At 40.4% G+C, this 18,528-nt stretch overlaps 1 protein-coding gene across 5 annotated transcripts in view; it reads left to right on the top strand.

Moving 5' to 3' along the window:
* The first annotated feature begins 298 nt into the window (after positions 1 to 298).
* CEP112 (centrosomal protein 112) overlaps positions 299 to 18,528 on the top strand; it is a 587,527-nt gene continuing 569,297 nt past the window's right edge. For 2 of the 5 annotated variants that reach the window (XM_077163629.1, XM_077163633.1), the window contains exon 1: positions 7,803 to 8,145. In XM_077163629.1, the coding sequence (XP_077019744.1) occupies positions 7,966 to 8,145 (180 nt within the window). In that variant the 5' untranslated portion in view covers positions 7,803 to 7,965. Of the gene's footprint in view, positions 434 to 7,801; positions 8,146 to 18,528 lie in introns of those variants that run through there. The other 3 variants (XM_077163631.1, XM_077163632.1, XM_077163630.1) reach the window with 3 other exon arrangements.

Here is an 18,528-nt window from a genome sequence, read left to right on the forward strand (position 1 = left end):
GCCCTGAAGTGGATGAAGCAAGCAGGATGAAAACAATTGCCGGTAGCACCAAAAATACATTTTCCGCTGGATGTTGCTCCGCCTCCCACGCGCCAAGGAGCTGTCGGGTTGGAACCCGGTCCTGCAGGCCGCGTGGCACGCCGGGACGTCGCCATGACAACGGCGCCGCGCGTGCGCGATCCGAGGCCGGTGGGGCGGGGAAATACGAGAGCGGAAGTCTCCGCCCCGGGCTTGCCGGCTGAGGCAGCTGCTGGCCCAGGCCGTCGCCATGGCTACGCGCCGCGGCCGGGAGGGCGGGGAAATGCGAGCGCGGAAGTCCCCGCCCCGGCCTGCTGGGCGGTGGCAGCAGTAGCGGCAGGCAGGGATTTGAAACGGTTTGGTGGCGGCTGCGGTGGTGCCGGCGGAGTGGAGCGCTTGCTTGTAGGGGCGCCAGGTTCTTGTTTTTCATAATCTCCCTCACCCGCCTCTACACCCAGGTTCTCGAGTGGAACTTTGCGCGGGCCGGTTCGGGAGGGGCCTCGCCCCGCAGGCCCCAGGCGGGTTCTCTAGGCCTGCGGGGCGCGCGCCCCGTTTGGGGGGCTCCGCGCGCCCCCCCGAGCTCGGCGGAGGCGGCTGGGCTCAGCTTGCATAGTGAAAATCAGTCTGGGGACAGATGGAAAGAGCTGTAAATAAAGTTTGGTAAGCTGATGGAACTGGTCAACATGAAATCTGACCAAAGGCTTTGCGGCTTGGGAGGAGAGATCTGCACTGGACGAGGCAGGAAGGCGGGCCCGGGTCAGTCGGCCTCGCCGGCCGCTCGGCGGAGGAAGTGACTTCTAAGAACGGTACCGCTCGAGGTTTCGGCTTCCTCCCAGAACAGAATCAGAGTCCTCTGGATTTAGGGAAGATCCGGTGTGCTGGCTGGTTTGTAGAAACTGACAACGATGATGACAACATTCCTCTTTGGGAAAGGCCCTATCCCGTTATCACGGCATGTAGGAACTTAGATGTTCCTGAGTTTGTTTTAAGGGTTAATGAGAACAACATGAGTACATAACAAGTTTTTATTGTGATCATTGTGTAGCTATTTTTATTTGTCCTTAAAGTTTAAGGATGATTAAAAGTAAGATGGAAAAGGCAAGTGTTGTGGCTCCACGGAGCAGCGCTGTCAGGCTGCGGTGTGGAGTGCAGGAGAATGCACGCTTTTCAGGCCCGCTGTCACTTTCTTTTGGACCCCAGGTCACTTCTTAACCCCGTGAAGACTCAGCTTCTTGCTCTGTGAAATGGCTTTGAAAGTAGTGCCCATGTCGTGTGGTGTGGGCGTGAGGACTGACTGGGATAAGTCTTGTAAAGCATCCATCGTGGTGGTGCCTCGCACAGTCTGGGAGGGCTCAGTCTGTGCTATCTCCCAGCACTCCAAAGGTGGAAGCCAGCTACAACGTGCACCTGTAAAACTAATTTACTGAAGGACCTATGCCTAGTTTACTTTAATGACCCAGAAGATATTTTAGATATGATTTGATTGAACATAATTGATTTTACACAACTTTCAGGCATACATTTATTGTGTTCCACAAAGGTGTGGTGTGTGTGAAGTGTATCTTTGTTCAGCAGTTGTGGCTGCTTCCCCCCCCCAAGTCCTTGTAATATTTGTGGCTTGCTTACGTTTTGCTGATTCCTATGGCAGCTAAGCCCCTTAAGAAGGTCTTAGCCCATTTTGTAACTAGCCATAAAGAAATAGGTTAAAAAACAAAAAAGATGATGCAGTGTGGTTAATAAAGGACATGATCCAAACATAGATTTTTAGATATAAGCAAAAACACTCCATTTACTTCTTTACTTTTGAATAACTAGTGGGCACTCTGTAAGAATTTTAAGCCTAAACGAAGGATATAGCTTTACCTATTTTTAAATTGTAATCATTTAAATCTGCAACTCTGATAAATAGTAATCAAACTTTCTGATTAGCTGGTGTAATTTGTGTATAAGCAGTAATTTGTACAGCAATAGCTTCTTGAAGGTTTGAAATGTTAATGTGATATTCATTTTGTTGGAGAATAAATATGGGATAAAGAGAAGCAGATTTTTAGCTTTTACCAAATATCACTTTGAATCTTCATTTTGTATTTTGGAAAGATGCATACTCCCTTATGCATGTCATCATAGCAGTTCAGATTGCCTTTCTACTTTTTAAAATACTTCTTAGTTGGAGATAATGTTGACTTGTATGTATAATGGCCAAGTGGTCAGCTATAATGGATCTGAGAGCTAGAGATTTCAGAATTTAAATCTGAATTTAAATTTGTTTTAATTTCATGACTTTGGGGGAATCATTTACCTGTTGAATTTTAGTTTCCTCTAACATTAAACTCTGACGTCTCCTGCCTGTGTCAAAAGGATTTATTGAGAATTAGGGATTATTAGGAATCTTTTTGCTTTAGCTTTAGCTGTGGCTCTCAGGCAGGATACATTGTTAAGGCTGGGAGTACACTCCTAGGCTAGAGCTGTGCTTAAAATTCTGGGTTTATAAATTTCCATTTGTTTGTTCATCCATTTGAATATTTCCTTTTCAACTTTATAATCTAGCATTCAACAATGCTATCATATAGCCTTTGTTTATCAAGTTTGTAGCTGATGGAATACCAGCCAAAAAATCCATCCCAGGTAGCCAGCCAGCCAACCCACCAAAAGTCAATTTTTCAGCTTCTAGTATGCTAGTTACATTAAGTAGTATTCTGAGCACGTAGTAAGACACATAAGTCATGGCCCCTACCTTCCAGGAGTGTTGCACATGTAGTGGAAGACAGATATAAATAAATTATGCAGTGTGTTGAGTGCTGCTACTTATGTGTGCGTGATGGCCACTGAGAATGGAGCAACAACTAGTTTAAGGTAAATGGGGCTAGTTTCACTCTTTTGAGCTGTGTGTTACCTGGCTCTAGGCAGAGGAAGCAGCCTTTACAGAGTTTGTGAAGATATGTAAGGGTGTGGAGAGTGAAGAGTGGTGAGAAGTTCATTGTGGCAAAAGTGAGGTATTCATAAGCCTGTTGGTATTGTCAAACAAGTATGTGTGTGTAGGGGGGTGGGTGGTGAGAGATGGGTAAAATGCAGAGGCATTTGTATACCTCACTTTGGGTTTGAATAGTATCCTGTTGTAGTAGGTAGCCAAGAGAGAATTTTAATTTGGGAGTGATGTGCTTACCTTTGAAATTAGCAAACTCACTCTAGTACCATCAAGGGAAATGAATATATGGAAAGAACATTGGCAGTAGGGAGACAGGTTATGAGACTTGCACTAGTCTTAGTGGGTGGTGGAAAGGGCTGTATCTGAGATAGTGGCAGTGAGAATAGAGAAGTGAGCAGAGTTTGAGATATTTCCGAGTATTTGTTGATATATTGATTTTGGGAGGGGGTGGTTAGTTATCAGTGGAAACAGTTGATAACATTTAAATTTCTAGCTTGGGAGATGAAGTAGATGGTAATACCATCAAGCAGAGTATAAGATAGAATAGGTTTAGGGAGGAAATGATAAAGAATTTTCTTTTGGGCACATAATTTTAAGTAATAGGACATTAGTGAATAGGTTCAGGAGGCTATTGTAAATATAAGTCTGGGGTTGCAGAGAGGCTGGAGTAGGAGATAAAACTTAATGGTCAGTGGCATAGGAATAATAGTTGAAATTATGGTACTGGATGTGAGATCCAGGGAGAGTGTGGAAAGTCAGAATAAAAGGGGACTAAGGAGGGAGCCCTGGAGAATCCCAATTTAATATTGGGAAGAGGAAGAGGAGCCATTGAGAGTCTCTGAGAGAACTGATCTGAGAGGCAGTAGGGGACCCAGGAGTGAACAGAACCACTGAAGTCCAGGCAGAACAGTATTGAGGAGTAGAGTTACAGGAAGTAGAAGATGCTATGGAGATGTCAAATAGGATGCAAACCGAAAATAGCCCTTAGGATTTGGCAATTAATAGATCATTAGTGAATTTTGAAAGACATTTTTTGATAGCTTGTTGGAGATGGAAGCCACGATTAACACTGTTGAAGTCTGAATGGAAGCTGATGAAGTGGACTTGATGAATGGAAGGCTAGAGAGAAGGCTAACATAGGCATCTACTTGTAGGTGGAAGGGAAGAGTCAGGGGGGATGAAAAGTTTGGAAATAGCAAAGAGGTAATTGATAAATGATAGGCAGAAGTTTTGACTTAGAGAGAAGACGATTTAAGGTAAGGCTGTGTTCTATAAGAGGTAAGGTAAGTTGAGAGGGGAGAGCATTTTTGGGTGTTACCACCTGATTTGTTTTTATTTTTCTGTGAAGCAGAAGATTGAGGGGATGGAGTGGGTTAAGGGAATTTAAAATGGTGGTAAAAGTTTTAAAAGTTGGTTTGTGGAGTAGGAAATGGTAAAAGATCTCTAAGGGTTCAGGAAAGATTGGAGCTATCCTTTTCCTTTGATCCTTCTCCCAATATTTAAGGATATTTGGACTATGCCCTTTCTGACTTTTTAATGTTAAAGAGGGGTGTCATGTTGAAAAGGGGATGGAATTCATTGAGATTCTTGGAGAGAATGGTGTCTCTGGGTTTCAGGGCTTCTCTGGCCTAGGAACCATCTCAAGGTTATATATTTCTGGAAGGTAAATTTAGTGCATGAATCTTTTGTAGAATCTTGGATAGGTGTTCTTCAGGGTTAACAGGAATGATGTTGGTTGAGGTTTGGCAAACCATAGCAATTAGCAGTTATCTAGATGAAGCTTGCATAAAAGTAGCCTCCAGAATAGCCTCTCAACTCTATTTAAATTCTCTTAGCCACTGATACTTTATTTTGTTACATTTCTTTTCCTGCTTTTGGTCAGGAAGGTGCTGTTGATCCCATGGTGCCAGGGCCAGGTTCATTCCCGGGAGTCATGTCCTATGTTGTCAGGGAGACTTTCACCCATGGATGTCATGCCCCATGTAGGGGGAAAGGTAATGATTTTCCTTGCAGAGTTGGGCTTAGAGAGAGAGAAGCCACATCTGAGCAACAAAAGAGGTTTTCTGGAAATAACTCTTAGGCGTAATTATAGGTAGGTTTAGCTTCTAAACCTAACTTTTTTCTTTCATTATGAAAGAAATTTCATAATGGCAATCCTGAAGATTAAGGGCTTGACCTATTAAATTGGGAGTCCTTAATGTTTGAGAGAGTATCAGGGTTTTCCACAAGGGGAAGCTTAATAGTTCCATATTTTTTCTCCAGTTCCTTAAGGGACTTTGCCAATATTTTAAAATTATCTTCCCATCAAACCCTGGAATCTATCTCAGTAGTGCATTAAGCTATACAGAAGTACAAGCCCTTGTTCCATTCTGGGCTTTATGTGTTTGGGTTGTTTAAATGAATTATCCAGGCAGGTTGATTTAGATATGTTACAGAAAATTTAGGTTTTGGGAAAAATAAACCTCTCTGTCTTTGGTCTCATACAGTAGGGGGAGCTCTGTAACACAGACAGTATCATCCTTTGCTCTGTATTCTTACTTATCTTAATTCCAGTCAGAGCTGCTTTGTTCTCATCTCTAATTGAAGCCTGATCTCTTTTTCTGTTTCTTTAACAATTGTTGTATGTAGCAATACTGACTTTCAGAGCTGCAGAACTTCAACTCTGAGTCTTAGGTGTCACACAGGTACTCACAGTTCCAGGTAAATACCAGGTTATACATGTTTAGAACTGCCTCTCCATATCTAGAAGTACACTTACAGCTCTGGACTAAATTTGACTGCTATTAGAGCTTACAATCTAGGCCCAACTTTCTTGTAAGTATTTTCTAAAAGAGACCATACAATGTTTGTCCTTTTGTTTCTGGCTTATTTTGCACAACATAATCCCCAAAGTTCATTCACTTTGTTGCATGCCTCGTGACTTTGTCTCTTTCTGCAGCTGTACAATATTCCATCATATGTGTACACCTTAGTTTGCCTTTCTGCTTCTTGGTGCATGTACCTTCAGCCACCTCCAACCACTGGATGTCATGAATAATGTCCAAAACAATTCATGTCTTACAGTATTCTCACTTAGTTGTACAATCAGCACTCTCAGTTTTAGATAATTTTCATTAGTCCAAAATAGAAAAATAACAGATAAATACACCCTTACCAAATAGTGAAACAAAACCTCCCCTTAACTCTTGTCCCTCCCCCACCCCCGTTTATTTACCCCTGCTGTTGCTGTGTTACTGTTGATGTCATCCTGTTAACTAGAGGCCCTAGCATGCAATAATAGTGTTCCCCCATACCCCTCTACTATTGACTCTTTGTACAAGATTCGTACCCTTGAAGTAGTTCATGCCAGAACTTGTTTATATTTGTAGTGTTAATCAGTGAGATACATGGCTCTATACAGCCCCTTTCAATCGTATTCATCTTCAATATGGCAATATTACTTATAAACCCACTAATGAACTACCATCACTTCTATCCTATCCACTCCCATATATTTGAATTCAGCCTCATTAGGTAACCATTTACCCATCTCTAGCTTCGTGTATCTCTAGTTTCTCTATATTCTGTATTATAAGCCCCTGAGTTTACCTTTACCAGGGTTATATTAGTGAAATCATACAAGACCTATCCTTTGGTGTCTGGCTTATTTTACTCAGCATTATGTCCTCAAGGTTCATCCATGTAGTCATATGCTTCAGGACCTCATTTTGTGTTACTGCTGCATGATATTCCATCCTGGGTATATACCACATTTTGTTTATATATTCATCTGTTATGGGCACTTGGATTTGTTTCCATCTTTTGGCAATTGTGAATAATTCCACCATGAACATTTGTGTGCAAATGTCTGTTGTTGTCACTGCTTTTAGCTTTTCTGGGTATATACCAAGTAGTGGTATTGCTGGGTCATAGGGCACCTCGATATTTAGTTTTCTGAGGAACCACAAAACTGTCTTTCACAGTGGCTGCACTATTATACATTCTCACTAACAGTGAATAAGTAATCTTATTTCTCCACATCCTCTCCACCATTTGTAGTTTTCTGTTTGTTTAATAGCAGCCAAGTGTGAGGTGATCTCTCATTGTCGACTTGATTTGCATTTTCCTTTTAGCTAATGAAGAAGAGAATCTCTTCATGTGCTTTTTAGCCATTTGTATTTACTCTTTGGAAAAATGTCTATTTATATCTTTTGCCTATTTTATAATTGGGTTGTTTCTTCTTTTGTTGTTCAGTTGTATGATTTCTTTATGTGTAGAGGATAACAAACCTTGTCTGATACGTGTCTTTCAAATATTTTCTCCCATTGAGTTGGCTGCCTCTTTACTATTTTGACTAGGTCTTTTGAGGCACTGAAGCATTTGATCTTGAGGAGTTCTCATTTACCTATTTTTTCTTTCATTACTTTTGCTTTAGGTGTAAAGTTCAAGAAGCTACCTCCTATAACTAGATATTGAAGGTGTTTCCCTGTATTTTCTTTTAGGAGTTTTATGATTCTGGCTCTTATATTTAGGTCTTTGATTCACTTTGAGTTAAATTTTGTATAGGCTGTAAGGTAGGGGTCCTCTTTCCTTCTTTTGTCTATTGCTATTCAGTTCTCACCTGCCCATTTATTGAAAAGACTATTCTGTCCCAGTTCAGTGGATTTGGGGGCCTTGTCAAAGGTCTGTGGACCATAGATTTGGTTGTCTGTTTCCGCACTCTCAATTCGATTTCATTGTTCAATACTTCTGTCTTTGTGCCAGTACCGTTTTGACCACTTATAGTAAGCTGTAAAGTCAGAAAGTATTAGACCTCCCACTTTGTTTTTCTTTTGTAGGATATTTTTAGCTAGGATATTTTTAGCTATTTGAGGTATCTTTCCCTTCCTAATACATTTGATAAATAGCTTTCCCAAGTCTTCAAAGTAGACTGTTGGAATTTTGATTAATATTTCGTTGAATCAATTGGTCCTAGCAGGATTCAGGTAACAGGTCCGAGGGGCCTACATCTTCCTTGCAGCTTCAAAACTGTGAGCTGAAAAATGCCCACTACTTCCAGAGAAGATGGCAGCTTAGTAAGACGTGCGGGTCTTAGTTCCTCCTCCAGAACAGCTACTAGGGGAGTAGAAACGATACAGAACAGCTCCCGGAGCCACGACAGAGATCAAGAAGACAGCTTACCCCATTCTGGAACGGCTGACTGGCTGGGAGAACCCGCTCCGGTGAGATTGCCGAGGGGTGCGGGCTTCCCCGGGCCGGGGCGGCAGGCGGCCGGAGTCCCTCCCTCCCTCCTTCCCGGGCCGGCTGGGAGAATTGGACAGGCGGTCCCCTCAAGCCACGGTGGCTGGCACCCCCACCATGCGGCCCCCCGGACCAACTGGGAGAATTGGATTGGAGATCCCCAGGCCGCGGAGAACGGTGACTGGGGTCCCTTCCAAACACGTGGCTTCCCGGTCCGAATGGGAACGGTGCACTCCCCCGGGCTGTGGCGGCTGGCGCCCTCCCGCCATGCTTGGCGCCCCGGGCCCGGCTGGGAGACTTGGACGGGCGCTCTCCCGGGTTGTGGCGGCTGGCGACCCTCCCCGCGTTCGGATCCCCGGGCCAGCTGGGAGATTCGGATTGGCACTCCTCCAAGCCACTTCGGCTGGCGAACCTCCCCCACGGCGAGAGTTTTCCAAAGTTAAAGGACCCACAGCACCTTTTACTGGTGGGACCCGCAGACAACCGAGCGCCACGAGCGCCACCTACTAGGCAGGATAAGAAAAACAGAACCCAGAGATTTCACAGAAAAATCTTTCAACCTGTTGGGTCCAACACCCAGGGAAATCTGATTAAATGCCCAGACGCCAGCAGAAGATAACGGATCACGCTCAGAAAATTGAAAATATGGCCCAGTCAAAGGAACAATAAATGAGATACAGTAGCTGAGACAACTAATGCTGAATATACGAACAGAAATGGAAAAACTCTTCAAAAACGAAATCGATAAATTGAGGAAGGACATGAAGAAGACATGGGCTGAACAAAAAGAAGAAATAGAAAAACTGAAAAAACAAATCACAGAACTTATGGAAGTGAAGGACAAAGTAGAAAAGATGGAAAAAACAATGGATACCTACAATGATAGATTTAAAGAGACAGAAGACAGAATTAGTGATTTGGAGGATGGAACATCTGAATTTCAAAAAGAAACAGAAACTATAGGGAAAAGAATGGAAAAATTTGAACAGGGGATCAGGGAACTGAATGACAATATGAAGCACATAAATATACGTGTTGTGGGTGTCCCAGAAGGAGAAGAGAAGGGAAAAGGAGGAGAAAAACTAATGGAAAATTTATCACTGAAAATTTCCCAACTCTTATGAAAGACCTAAAATTACAGATCCAAGAAGTGCAGCGCACCCCAAAGAGAATAGACCCAAATAGGCCTTCTCCAAGACACTTACTAGTTAGAATGTCAGAGGTCAAAGAGAAAGAGAGGATCTTGAAAGCAGCAAGAGAAAAACAATCCATCACATACAAGGGAAACCCAATAAGACTATGTGTAGATTTCTCAGCAGAAACCATGGAGGCTAGAAGACAGTGGGATGATATATTTAAATTACTAAAAGAGAAAAACTGCCAACCAAGACTCCTATATCCAGCAAAATTGTCCTTCAAAAATGAGGGAGAAATTAAAACATTCTCAGACAAAAAGTCACTGAGAGAATTTGTGACCAAGAGACCAGCTCTGCAAGAAATACTAAAGGGAGCACTAGAAAGACAGAAGAGAGAGGTATGGAGAAGAGTGTAGAAAGAAGGAAAATCAGATATGATGTACATAATACAAAAGGCAAAATGGTAGAGGAAAATATTATCCAAACAGTAATAACACTAAATGTTAATGGACTGAATTCTCCAATCAAAAGACATAGACCGACAGAATGGATTAAAAAAACAGGATCCTTCTATATGCTGTCTACAGGAAATACATCTTAGACCCAAAGATAAACATAGGTTGAAAGTGAAAGGTTGGGAAAAGATATTTCATGCAAATAACAACCAGAAAAGAGCAGGAGAAGCTATACTAATATCCAACAAATTGGACTTCAAATGTAAAACAGTTAAAAGAGACAAAGAAGGACACTATATACTAATAAAAGGAACAATTAAACAAGAAGACATAACAATCATAAATATTTATGCACCGAACCGGAATGCCCCTAAATACGTGAGGAATACACTGCAAACACTGAAAAGGGAAATAGACACATATACCATAATAGTTGGAGACTTCAATTCCCCACTCTCATCAATGGACAGAACATCTAGACAGAGGATCAATAAAGAAATAGAGAATCTGAATATTACTATAAATGAGCTAGACTTAACAGACATTTATAGGACATTACATCCCACAACAGCAGGATACACCTTTTTCTCAAGTGCTCATGGATCATTCTCGAAGATAGACCATGTGCTGGGTCACAAAGCAAGTCTTAACAAATTTAAAAAGATTGAAATCATACACAACACTTTCTCGGATCATAAAGGAATGAAGTTGGAAATCAATAATAGGCAGAGGGCCAGAAAATTCACAAATACGAGGAGGCTCAACAACACACTCTTAAACAACGAGTGGGTCAAAGAAGAAATTGCAAGAGAAATTAGTAAATACCTTGAGGCGAATGAAAATGAAGACACAACATATCAAAACTTATGGGATGCAGCAAAGGCAGTGCCAAGAGGGAAATTTATTGCCCTCAATGCCTATATCAGAAAAGAAGAAAAGGCAAAAATTCAGGAATTAACTGTCCACTTGGAAGAACTGGAGAAAGAACAGCAAACTAACCCCAAAGCAAGCAAAAGGAAAGAAATAACAAAGATTAGAGCAGAAATAAATGAAATTCAAAACATGAAAACAATAGAGAAAATCAATAAGACCAGAAGTTGGTTCTATGAGAAAATCAATAAGATTGATGGGCCCCTATCAAGACTGACAAAAAGAAGAAGAGAGAGGATGCAAATAAATAAGATCAGAATTGGAAGAGGAGACATAAATACTGACCTCACAGAAATAAAGGAGGTAATAACAGGATACTATGAACAACTTCATGCTAATAAATGCAACAATTTAGATGAAATGGACGGGTTCCTGGAAAGATATGAACAACCAAATTTGACTCAAGAAGAAATAGATGACCTCAACAAACCAATCACAAGTAAAGAAATTGAATCAGTCATTCAAAAGCTTCCTAAAAAGAAAAGTCCAGGACCAGATGGCTTCACATGTGAATTCTATCAAACATTCCAGAAAGAATTAGTACCAACTCTCCTCAAACTCTTCAAAAAAATCGAAGTGGAGGGAAAACTACCTAATTCATTCTATGAAGCCAACATCACCCTCATACCAAAACCAGGCAAAGATATTACAAAAAAGAAAACTACAGACCAATCTCTCTAATGAATATAGATGCAAAAATCCTCAATAAAATTCTAGCAAATCGTATCCAACAACACATTAAAAGAATTATACATCATGACCAAGTAGGATTCATCCCAGGTATGCAAGGATGGTTCAACATAAGAAAATCGATTAATGTAATACACCATATCAACAAATCAAAGCAGAAAAATCACATGATCATCTCAATTGATGCAGAGAAGGCATTTGACAAGATTCAACATCCTTTCCTGTTGAAAACACTTCAAAAGATAGGAATACAAGGGAACTTCCTTAAAATGATAGAGGGAATATATGAAAAACCCACAGCTAATATCATCCTCAATGGGGAAAAATTGAAAACTTTCCCCCTAAGATCAGGAACAAGACAAGGATGTCCACTATCACCACTATTATTCAACATTGTGTTGGAGGTTCTAGCCAGAGCAATTAGACAAGAAAAAGAAATACAAGGCATCAAAATTGGAAAGGAAGAAGTAAAACTATCACTATTTGCAGACGATATGATACTATACTTCGAAAACCCGGAAAAATCCACAACAAAACTACTAGAGCTAATAAATGAGTACAGCAGAGTAGCAGGTTACAAGATCAACATTCAAAAAACTGTAGCATTTCTATACACTAGTAATGAACAAGCTGAGGGGGAAATCAAGAAACGAATCCCATTTACAATCGCAACTAAAAGAATAAAATACCTAGGAATAAATTTAACTAAAGAGACAAAAAACCTATACAAAGAAAACTACAAGAAACTGTTTAAAGAAATCACAGAAGACCTAAATAGATGGAAGGGCATACCGTGTTCATGGATTGGAAGACTAAATATAGTTAAGATGTCAGTCCTACCTAAATTGATCTACAGATTCAATGCAATACCAATCAAAATCCCAACAACTTATTTTTCAGAAATAAAAAAACCAATCAGCAAATTTATCTGGAAGGGCAGGGTGCCCCGAATTGCTAAAAACATCTGGAGGAAAAAAAACGAAGCTGGAGGTCTTGCACTTCCTGACTTTAAGGCATATTATGAAGCCACAGTGGTCAAAACAGCATGGTATTGGCATAAACATAGAGATATCGACCAATGGAATCGAATAGAGTGCTCAGATATAGACCCTCTCATCTATGGACACTTGATCTTTGATAAGGCAGTCAAGCCGACTCACCTGGGACAGAACAGTCTCTTCAATAAATGGTGCCTAGAGAACTGGATATCCATATGCAAAAGAATGAAAGAAGACCCGTATCTCACACCCTATACAAAAGTTAACTCAAAACGGATCAAAGATCTAAACATTAGGTCTAAGACCATAAAACAGTTAGAGGAAAATGTAGGGAGATATCTTATGAAACTTACAATTGGAGGTGGTTTTATGGACCTTAAACCTAAAGCAAGAGCCCTGAAGAAGGAAATAAATAAATGGGAGCTCCTCAAAATTAAACACTTTTGTGCATCAAAGAACTTAATCAAGAAAGTAGAAAGACAGCCTTCACAATGGGAGACAATATTTGGAAACGACATATCAGGTAAAGGTCTAGTATCCAGAATTTATAAAGAGATTGTCCAACTCAACAACAAAAAGACAGCCAACCCAATTACAAAATGGGAAAAAGACTTGAACAGACACCTCTCAGAAGAGGAAATACAAATGACCAAAAGGCACATGAAGAGATGCTCATTGTCCCTGGCCATTAGAGAAATGCAAATCAAAACCACAATGAGATATCATCTCACACCCACCAGAATGGCCATTATCAACAAAACAGAAAATGACAAGCACTGGAGAGGATGTGGAGAAAGAGGCACACTTATCCACTGTTGGTGGGAATGTCAAATGGTGCAACCACTGTGGAAGGCAGTTTGGCGATTCCTCAAAAAGTTGAATATAGAATTGCCATACGACTCAGCAATACCATTGCTAGGTATCTACTCAAAGAACTTAAGGGCAAAGACACAAATGGACATTTGCACACCAATGTTTATAGCAGCGTTATTTACCATTGCAAAGAGATGGATACAGCCAAAATGTCCATCAACAGACGAGTGGCTAAAGAAACTGTGGTATATACGTACAGTGGAATATTATGCAGCTTTAAGACAGAATAAACTTATAAAGCATGTAATAACATGGATGGACCTAGAGAACATTATGCTGAGTGAGTCTAGCCAAAAACTAAAGGACAAATACTGTATGGTCCCACTGATGTGAACCGACATTCGAGAATAAACTTGGAATATGTCATTGGTAACAGAGTCCAGCAGGAGTTAGAAACAGGGTAAGATAATGGGTAATTGGAACTGAAGGGATACAGACTGTGCAACAGGACTAGATACAAAAACTCAAAAATGGACAGCACAATACCTAATTGTAAAGTAATCATGTTAAAACACTGAATGAAGCTGCATCTGAACTATAGGGTTTTTTTTTTTGTCTGTCTGTTTGTTTGTCTTTTTTTCTTTTTCCTTTTCTTTTTTCTTTTTTTTTTTTTGCTATTATTATTATTTTTATTTTTTTCTCTATATTAACATTCTATATCTTTTTCTGTTGTTTTGCTAGTTCTTTTCCTAAATCGATGCAAATGTACTAAGAAATGATGATCATGCATCTATGTGATGATGTTAAGAATTACTGATTGCATATGTAGAATGGAATGATTTCTAAATGTTGTGTTAATTTCTTTTTTTCTTTAATTAATAAAAAAAATTCCCACTGTTTAAAACAAAACAAAAAAAAATATTTTGTTGAATCTGTACATGAATTTGAGTAGAACTGACACCTTAAGTACATTTAACCTTCTTATTCGTGAGCATGGACAGTCTTTCTACCTATTTAGATCTTTGATTTCTTTTAGCATTGTTTTCTAGTTTTCTTTGTACAGGTCCTTTTCATCCCTGGTTAAGTTTATTCCTAGATACTTGATTCTTTTAGTTGGTATTTGAAATCTTTTCCTTTTTTTCTCCTCAGTTAGGTCATTACTTGTGTATAGAAACATTATTGATTATTGTACATTAATCTTGAATCCTGCCAGTTTGCTGAATTTTCTTAATAACTCAAGTAGCTTTGTTGCAGTTTTGCTTTATGATTAGTTTGCTGTTCTTTCTCTAGTTCCTCCAGGTGAGCAGTTAGTCCACGATTTTTGCTCTTTTTTTTTTTTAAACTTTTTTTATTGTATAGTATAACATATATACAAAGCAAAGAAATAAAAATGGTTTTCAAAACACTAAAACAAGTTGTTACAGGACAGATCCCAGAGTTTGTCATGGGTTACCATACGATCCTCTCACATTTTTCCTTTTAGTTACTCCAGAATATAGGACACTAGAGGGTTTAAATATATACATTTTTTATCATCATGGTCTCTTTTTTTGCTTCTTTTTTTGTGAAAAATAACATATATACAACAAACTATAAATTTCAAAGCACAGCATGACAGTTAGTTGTAGAGCATATTTCAGAGTTTGACATGGGTTACAATTTCCCAATTTTAGGTTTTCACTTCTAGTTGCTCTAAAATACTGGAGACAAAAAGAGATATCAGTTTAATGATTCAGCATTCATATTCATTTGTTAAGTCCTATCTACTATGTGTAACTCCACCATCATCTTTGATCTTTCCATCCCTCTCTTTAGGTGTGTTTGGGCTATGGGAATTCTAAATTTTTGATATTGGAAGGGTCTGTCACTAATATGGGGTAGGGAAATGGAACTATCTGATGTTCTGGAGAGGCTGGGTTAGGTTTCAGGATTTATTTGGACCAGGCACCCATCTGGAGGTTGTAGGTTTCTGGAAACTTACTCTAGTGCATGGAACCATTATGGAATCTTACAAATTGCCTTAGGTGTACTTTAGGATTGGCTGGAATGGTCCTGGTTGGGGGTTGGCAGGCTATCACAGGTAGCAGGCTCTACCTGAAGCTTGCATAAGAGCAATCTCCAGAGTAGCTTCTCAAGTCTATTTGAACTCTCTTTGCCACTGATACTTTATTAATTACACTTCTTTTCCCCCTTGTGGTCAGGATGTAATTGTTGATCCCATGATGCCAGGTCTGCATTCATCCCTGAGAGTGATCTCCCACGTTGCCAGGGAGACTTTCTCCCCTGGATGTCATGTCCCATGTAGAGAGGGAAGGCAATAATTTCACTTGCAGAGGTGGGCTTGGAGAGATTGAGACCACATCTGAACAACAACAGAGGTCTTCCAGAATTGTTTCTTATGCATGCCTATAGGTAGTCTAAGCTTCTCTGCTACCTACATAAACTTCACAAGAGTAAGCCTCATGATCGAGGGCATGGCCTATTGATTTGGGTGTCCCTAAAGTTTGATGCAGTATCAGGGGATTCCCTGATGGTGAGGTTTAATAGTTTCATATTCTTTCTCCCATCCCTCACGGGACTTTGCCAATACTTTTTGATTATGTGCTTAATATACTCTAAGATGTATCCAGGCATTACATTAATCTATACAGGATTAAAGGACCTATTTCTTATTCTGTGCTCCTTGTGTTTCAGTTGTTCAAATGAGCTATACAGATAGGTTGAATTAGATTATGCATTACAGAAAATTTCAGTTCCAGACCAAATAAACCTTTATTCCAATGGTCTCAAGGAGTATGTGTGGTTCTAAAATATAGACACTAACTTCTTTATCCGTATATTCTGAATTAAACCCTAACCTGTTCAACTTTGTTCTTATCTCTAAATATCAGGTTATATATATAAGTATATGTAAAACAGCCTCTTGAAATCCAGAAATAATAATCACCACTCTGGACTTAATGTGTCTGCTCTAAAAGCTTACAGTTTTGGCCCCTGTTTTCTTGTAAGCATTTTCTAAAGGTGACCATACCATTCTTGTTCTTTTGTTTCTGGCTTATTTTGTTTCACCAATGTCCCACATGTTCATTCACCTCATTGCACACCTCATGACTTTGTTCCTTTTCGTAGCAGCACAACTTTCGTTCATAAGTATACGCCATCATTCGCCAATCTACTTCTCTATCAGCACATCCTTCAGCCATCTACATTCATTGGGCATTCTATAGAGGGCCTAAAGTCCACAGTCCATCAACGTTCTCAATTTTAGATAATTCATTGTTCCCAAGAGAAAAACCAATAAACACACGCTCGCCAGATAGGAAATCTAAACCTCCTCTTAACTCTTGTCCCTCCCTCCATTATTTATGGTTTCCTTTTGAACGTAGCTCACAGCATGCAATAGCAGTTTTTCCCCTCTACCCTGGACTTAAACACTCTTTGTACACGAATCATATCTTTGAAGTAATTCTTGTGAGAACTGATTCATATTTCTAGTGTTAATCAGAACACTATACAACTAGGTCTATACAACTCCTTTCAATCTTGTTCATCTCCAATATGGTGATATTACTTATAGACCCACTAGAGAACCACCTTCACTCTTATCTATTCCCTTACATTGGAGTTGAACCTCATTAGCTAACGATTCACCCATCTCTAGCTTCTGTGTATCTCTAACTCCCCTATATTCTGTATTATTAGCCTCTGATTATACCTTTATGCTGGTCATAAAAGTGCACGCATACAATATCTATCCTTTCAGGTCTAGATAATTTTGCTCAACATTATGTCCTCAAGGCTCATCCATCTTGTCATGTGCTTCAGGACGTCATTTTTGTCTTACTGCTGCATAATATTCCATTGTATGTATATACCACATTTTGTTGATCTATTTGTCTCTTGATGGGCATTTGATGGTCTAAGGCATGGGGCCCCTTGTGTGCATGCATAGAGCTGTGGCAGCAGGTCAGCATTCTGCCTTCGTGGATTGGGGGCAGATGTGACTTGGCTGTGCGGGTCAGCACTTTCTCAGAGCTGGGAACTGTGCGCATGCGCAGTTCTAGGACTGCTGTAAAATGTGGCTCCCAGAGCTGAATGATGTGATTGGGAGTGCCGTAAACTGATGTGCAGAACTCAGGGGGGCCAGGTGAGGCTGTGCCACACTGTGGGCAGGGGAGGCAGGGGGGCAGGGGAGGCCTGAGTATGGAGGTTAGTGCCTACAGCCCTTGTGCACTGGCAATAGCCTGCAGGGAACAGGGAGGGGGAGGTAGTGCTCAGGAGGCGTACAGGAGAGGTAGGTCGGGCTGCACTTTGGTTGGGGGTGTGGGGCAGGTACATGTGCTGGGACTGGTGGGGTGGGGACGCCCGGAGTGTGGGGGATGGGAGCAGGTAACCGGGCTCAGATGTGTGGGGGGTGTGGGGTGAGTTGCTGGTCACAGGCCTGAGCTCATGTAGGTAGCCTGTCCAAAGGACGCGGCGTGGCTTACTTCCTAGTTCCTGGCTCCTGTCTGTGCATTCCTGGGGGCTCCGTGCCTCTATGCCAGGTTCCAGCTTTATGCCTCTCAGTTCCTTTGCCTCTGCAACCAGGGTGCCCTATGAGGTGCAAAAGGCTCTCCCAGATCAGTCGCCTTCCTGTCCTTTCTTTAACTTTTCCATGGAGCAGGGCTAATCTTGAGCTACTCTATTCGGCCATCTTCTCAGAAATACCCTTTTCTTTTTTAATATAGGCATTTAGGGCAATAAATTTCCCTTTTAGCACTGCCTTTGCTGTATTCCATAAGTTCTGATATGTTGCATTCTCGTTTTCGTTCATCTCCAGATATTTACCAATTTTGCTAGCAATTTCTTCTTTGACCCACTGATTGTTCAAGATTGTCCTATTTAATCTCCATATATTTGTGAAAGTTCTGGTTCTTTGGTGGTTATTAATTTCCAGATTCATTCTGTTGTAGTCAGAGAAAGTGTTTTGAATAATTTCAGTTCTTTAAAATGTATGAAGTCCTGTTTTGTGCCCCAGGATATGATTTATACTAGAGAATGTTCCATAAGTATTAGAGAAGAATATATATCCTAGTGTTTTGAGGTGTAAAGATCTACATATGTCTGTTAGATCTAATTTACTTATCATGTTCTAAATTCTCTATTTCTTTGTTGATCCTCTGGTTGTTCTGTCTAGACAGGAGAGTGATGTATTGAAGTCTCCCACTATTATTGTTGAAACGTATATTGCTCCTTTCAGTTTTGTTTCCTCATGTACTTTGTAGCTCCTTGATTAAGAGCATAAACATTTGTGATTATTTCTTCTTGGCGAGGTGTCCCTTTTATTAATATGTTGTGCCCTT

Source organism: Tamandua tetradactyla, chromosome 6, assembly GCF_023851605.1.
Source record: "Tamandua tetradactyla isolate mTamTet1 chromosome 6, mTamTet1.pri, whole genome shotgun sequence".
Classification (NCBI taxonomy): Eukaryota; Metazoa; Chordata; class Mammalia; order Pilosa; family Myrmecophagidae; genus Tamandua; species Tamandua tetradactyla.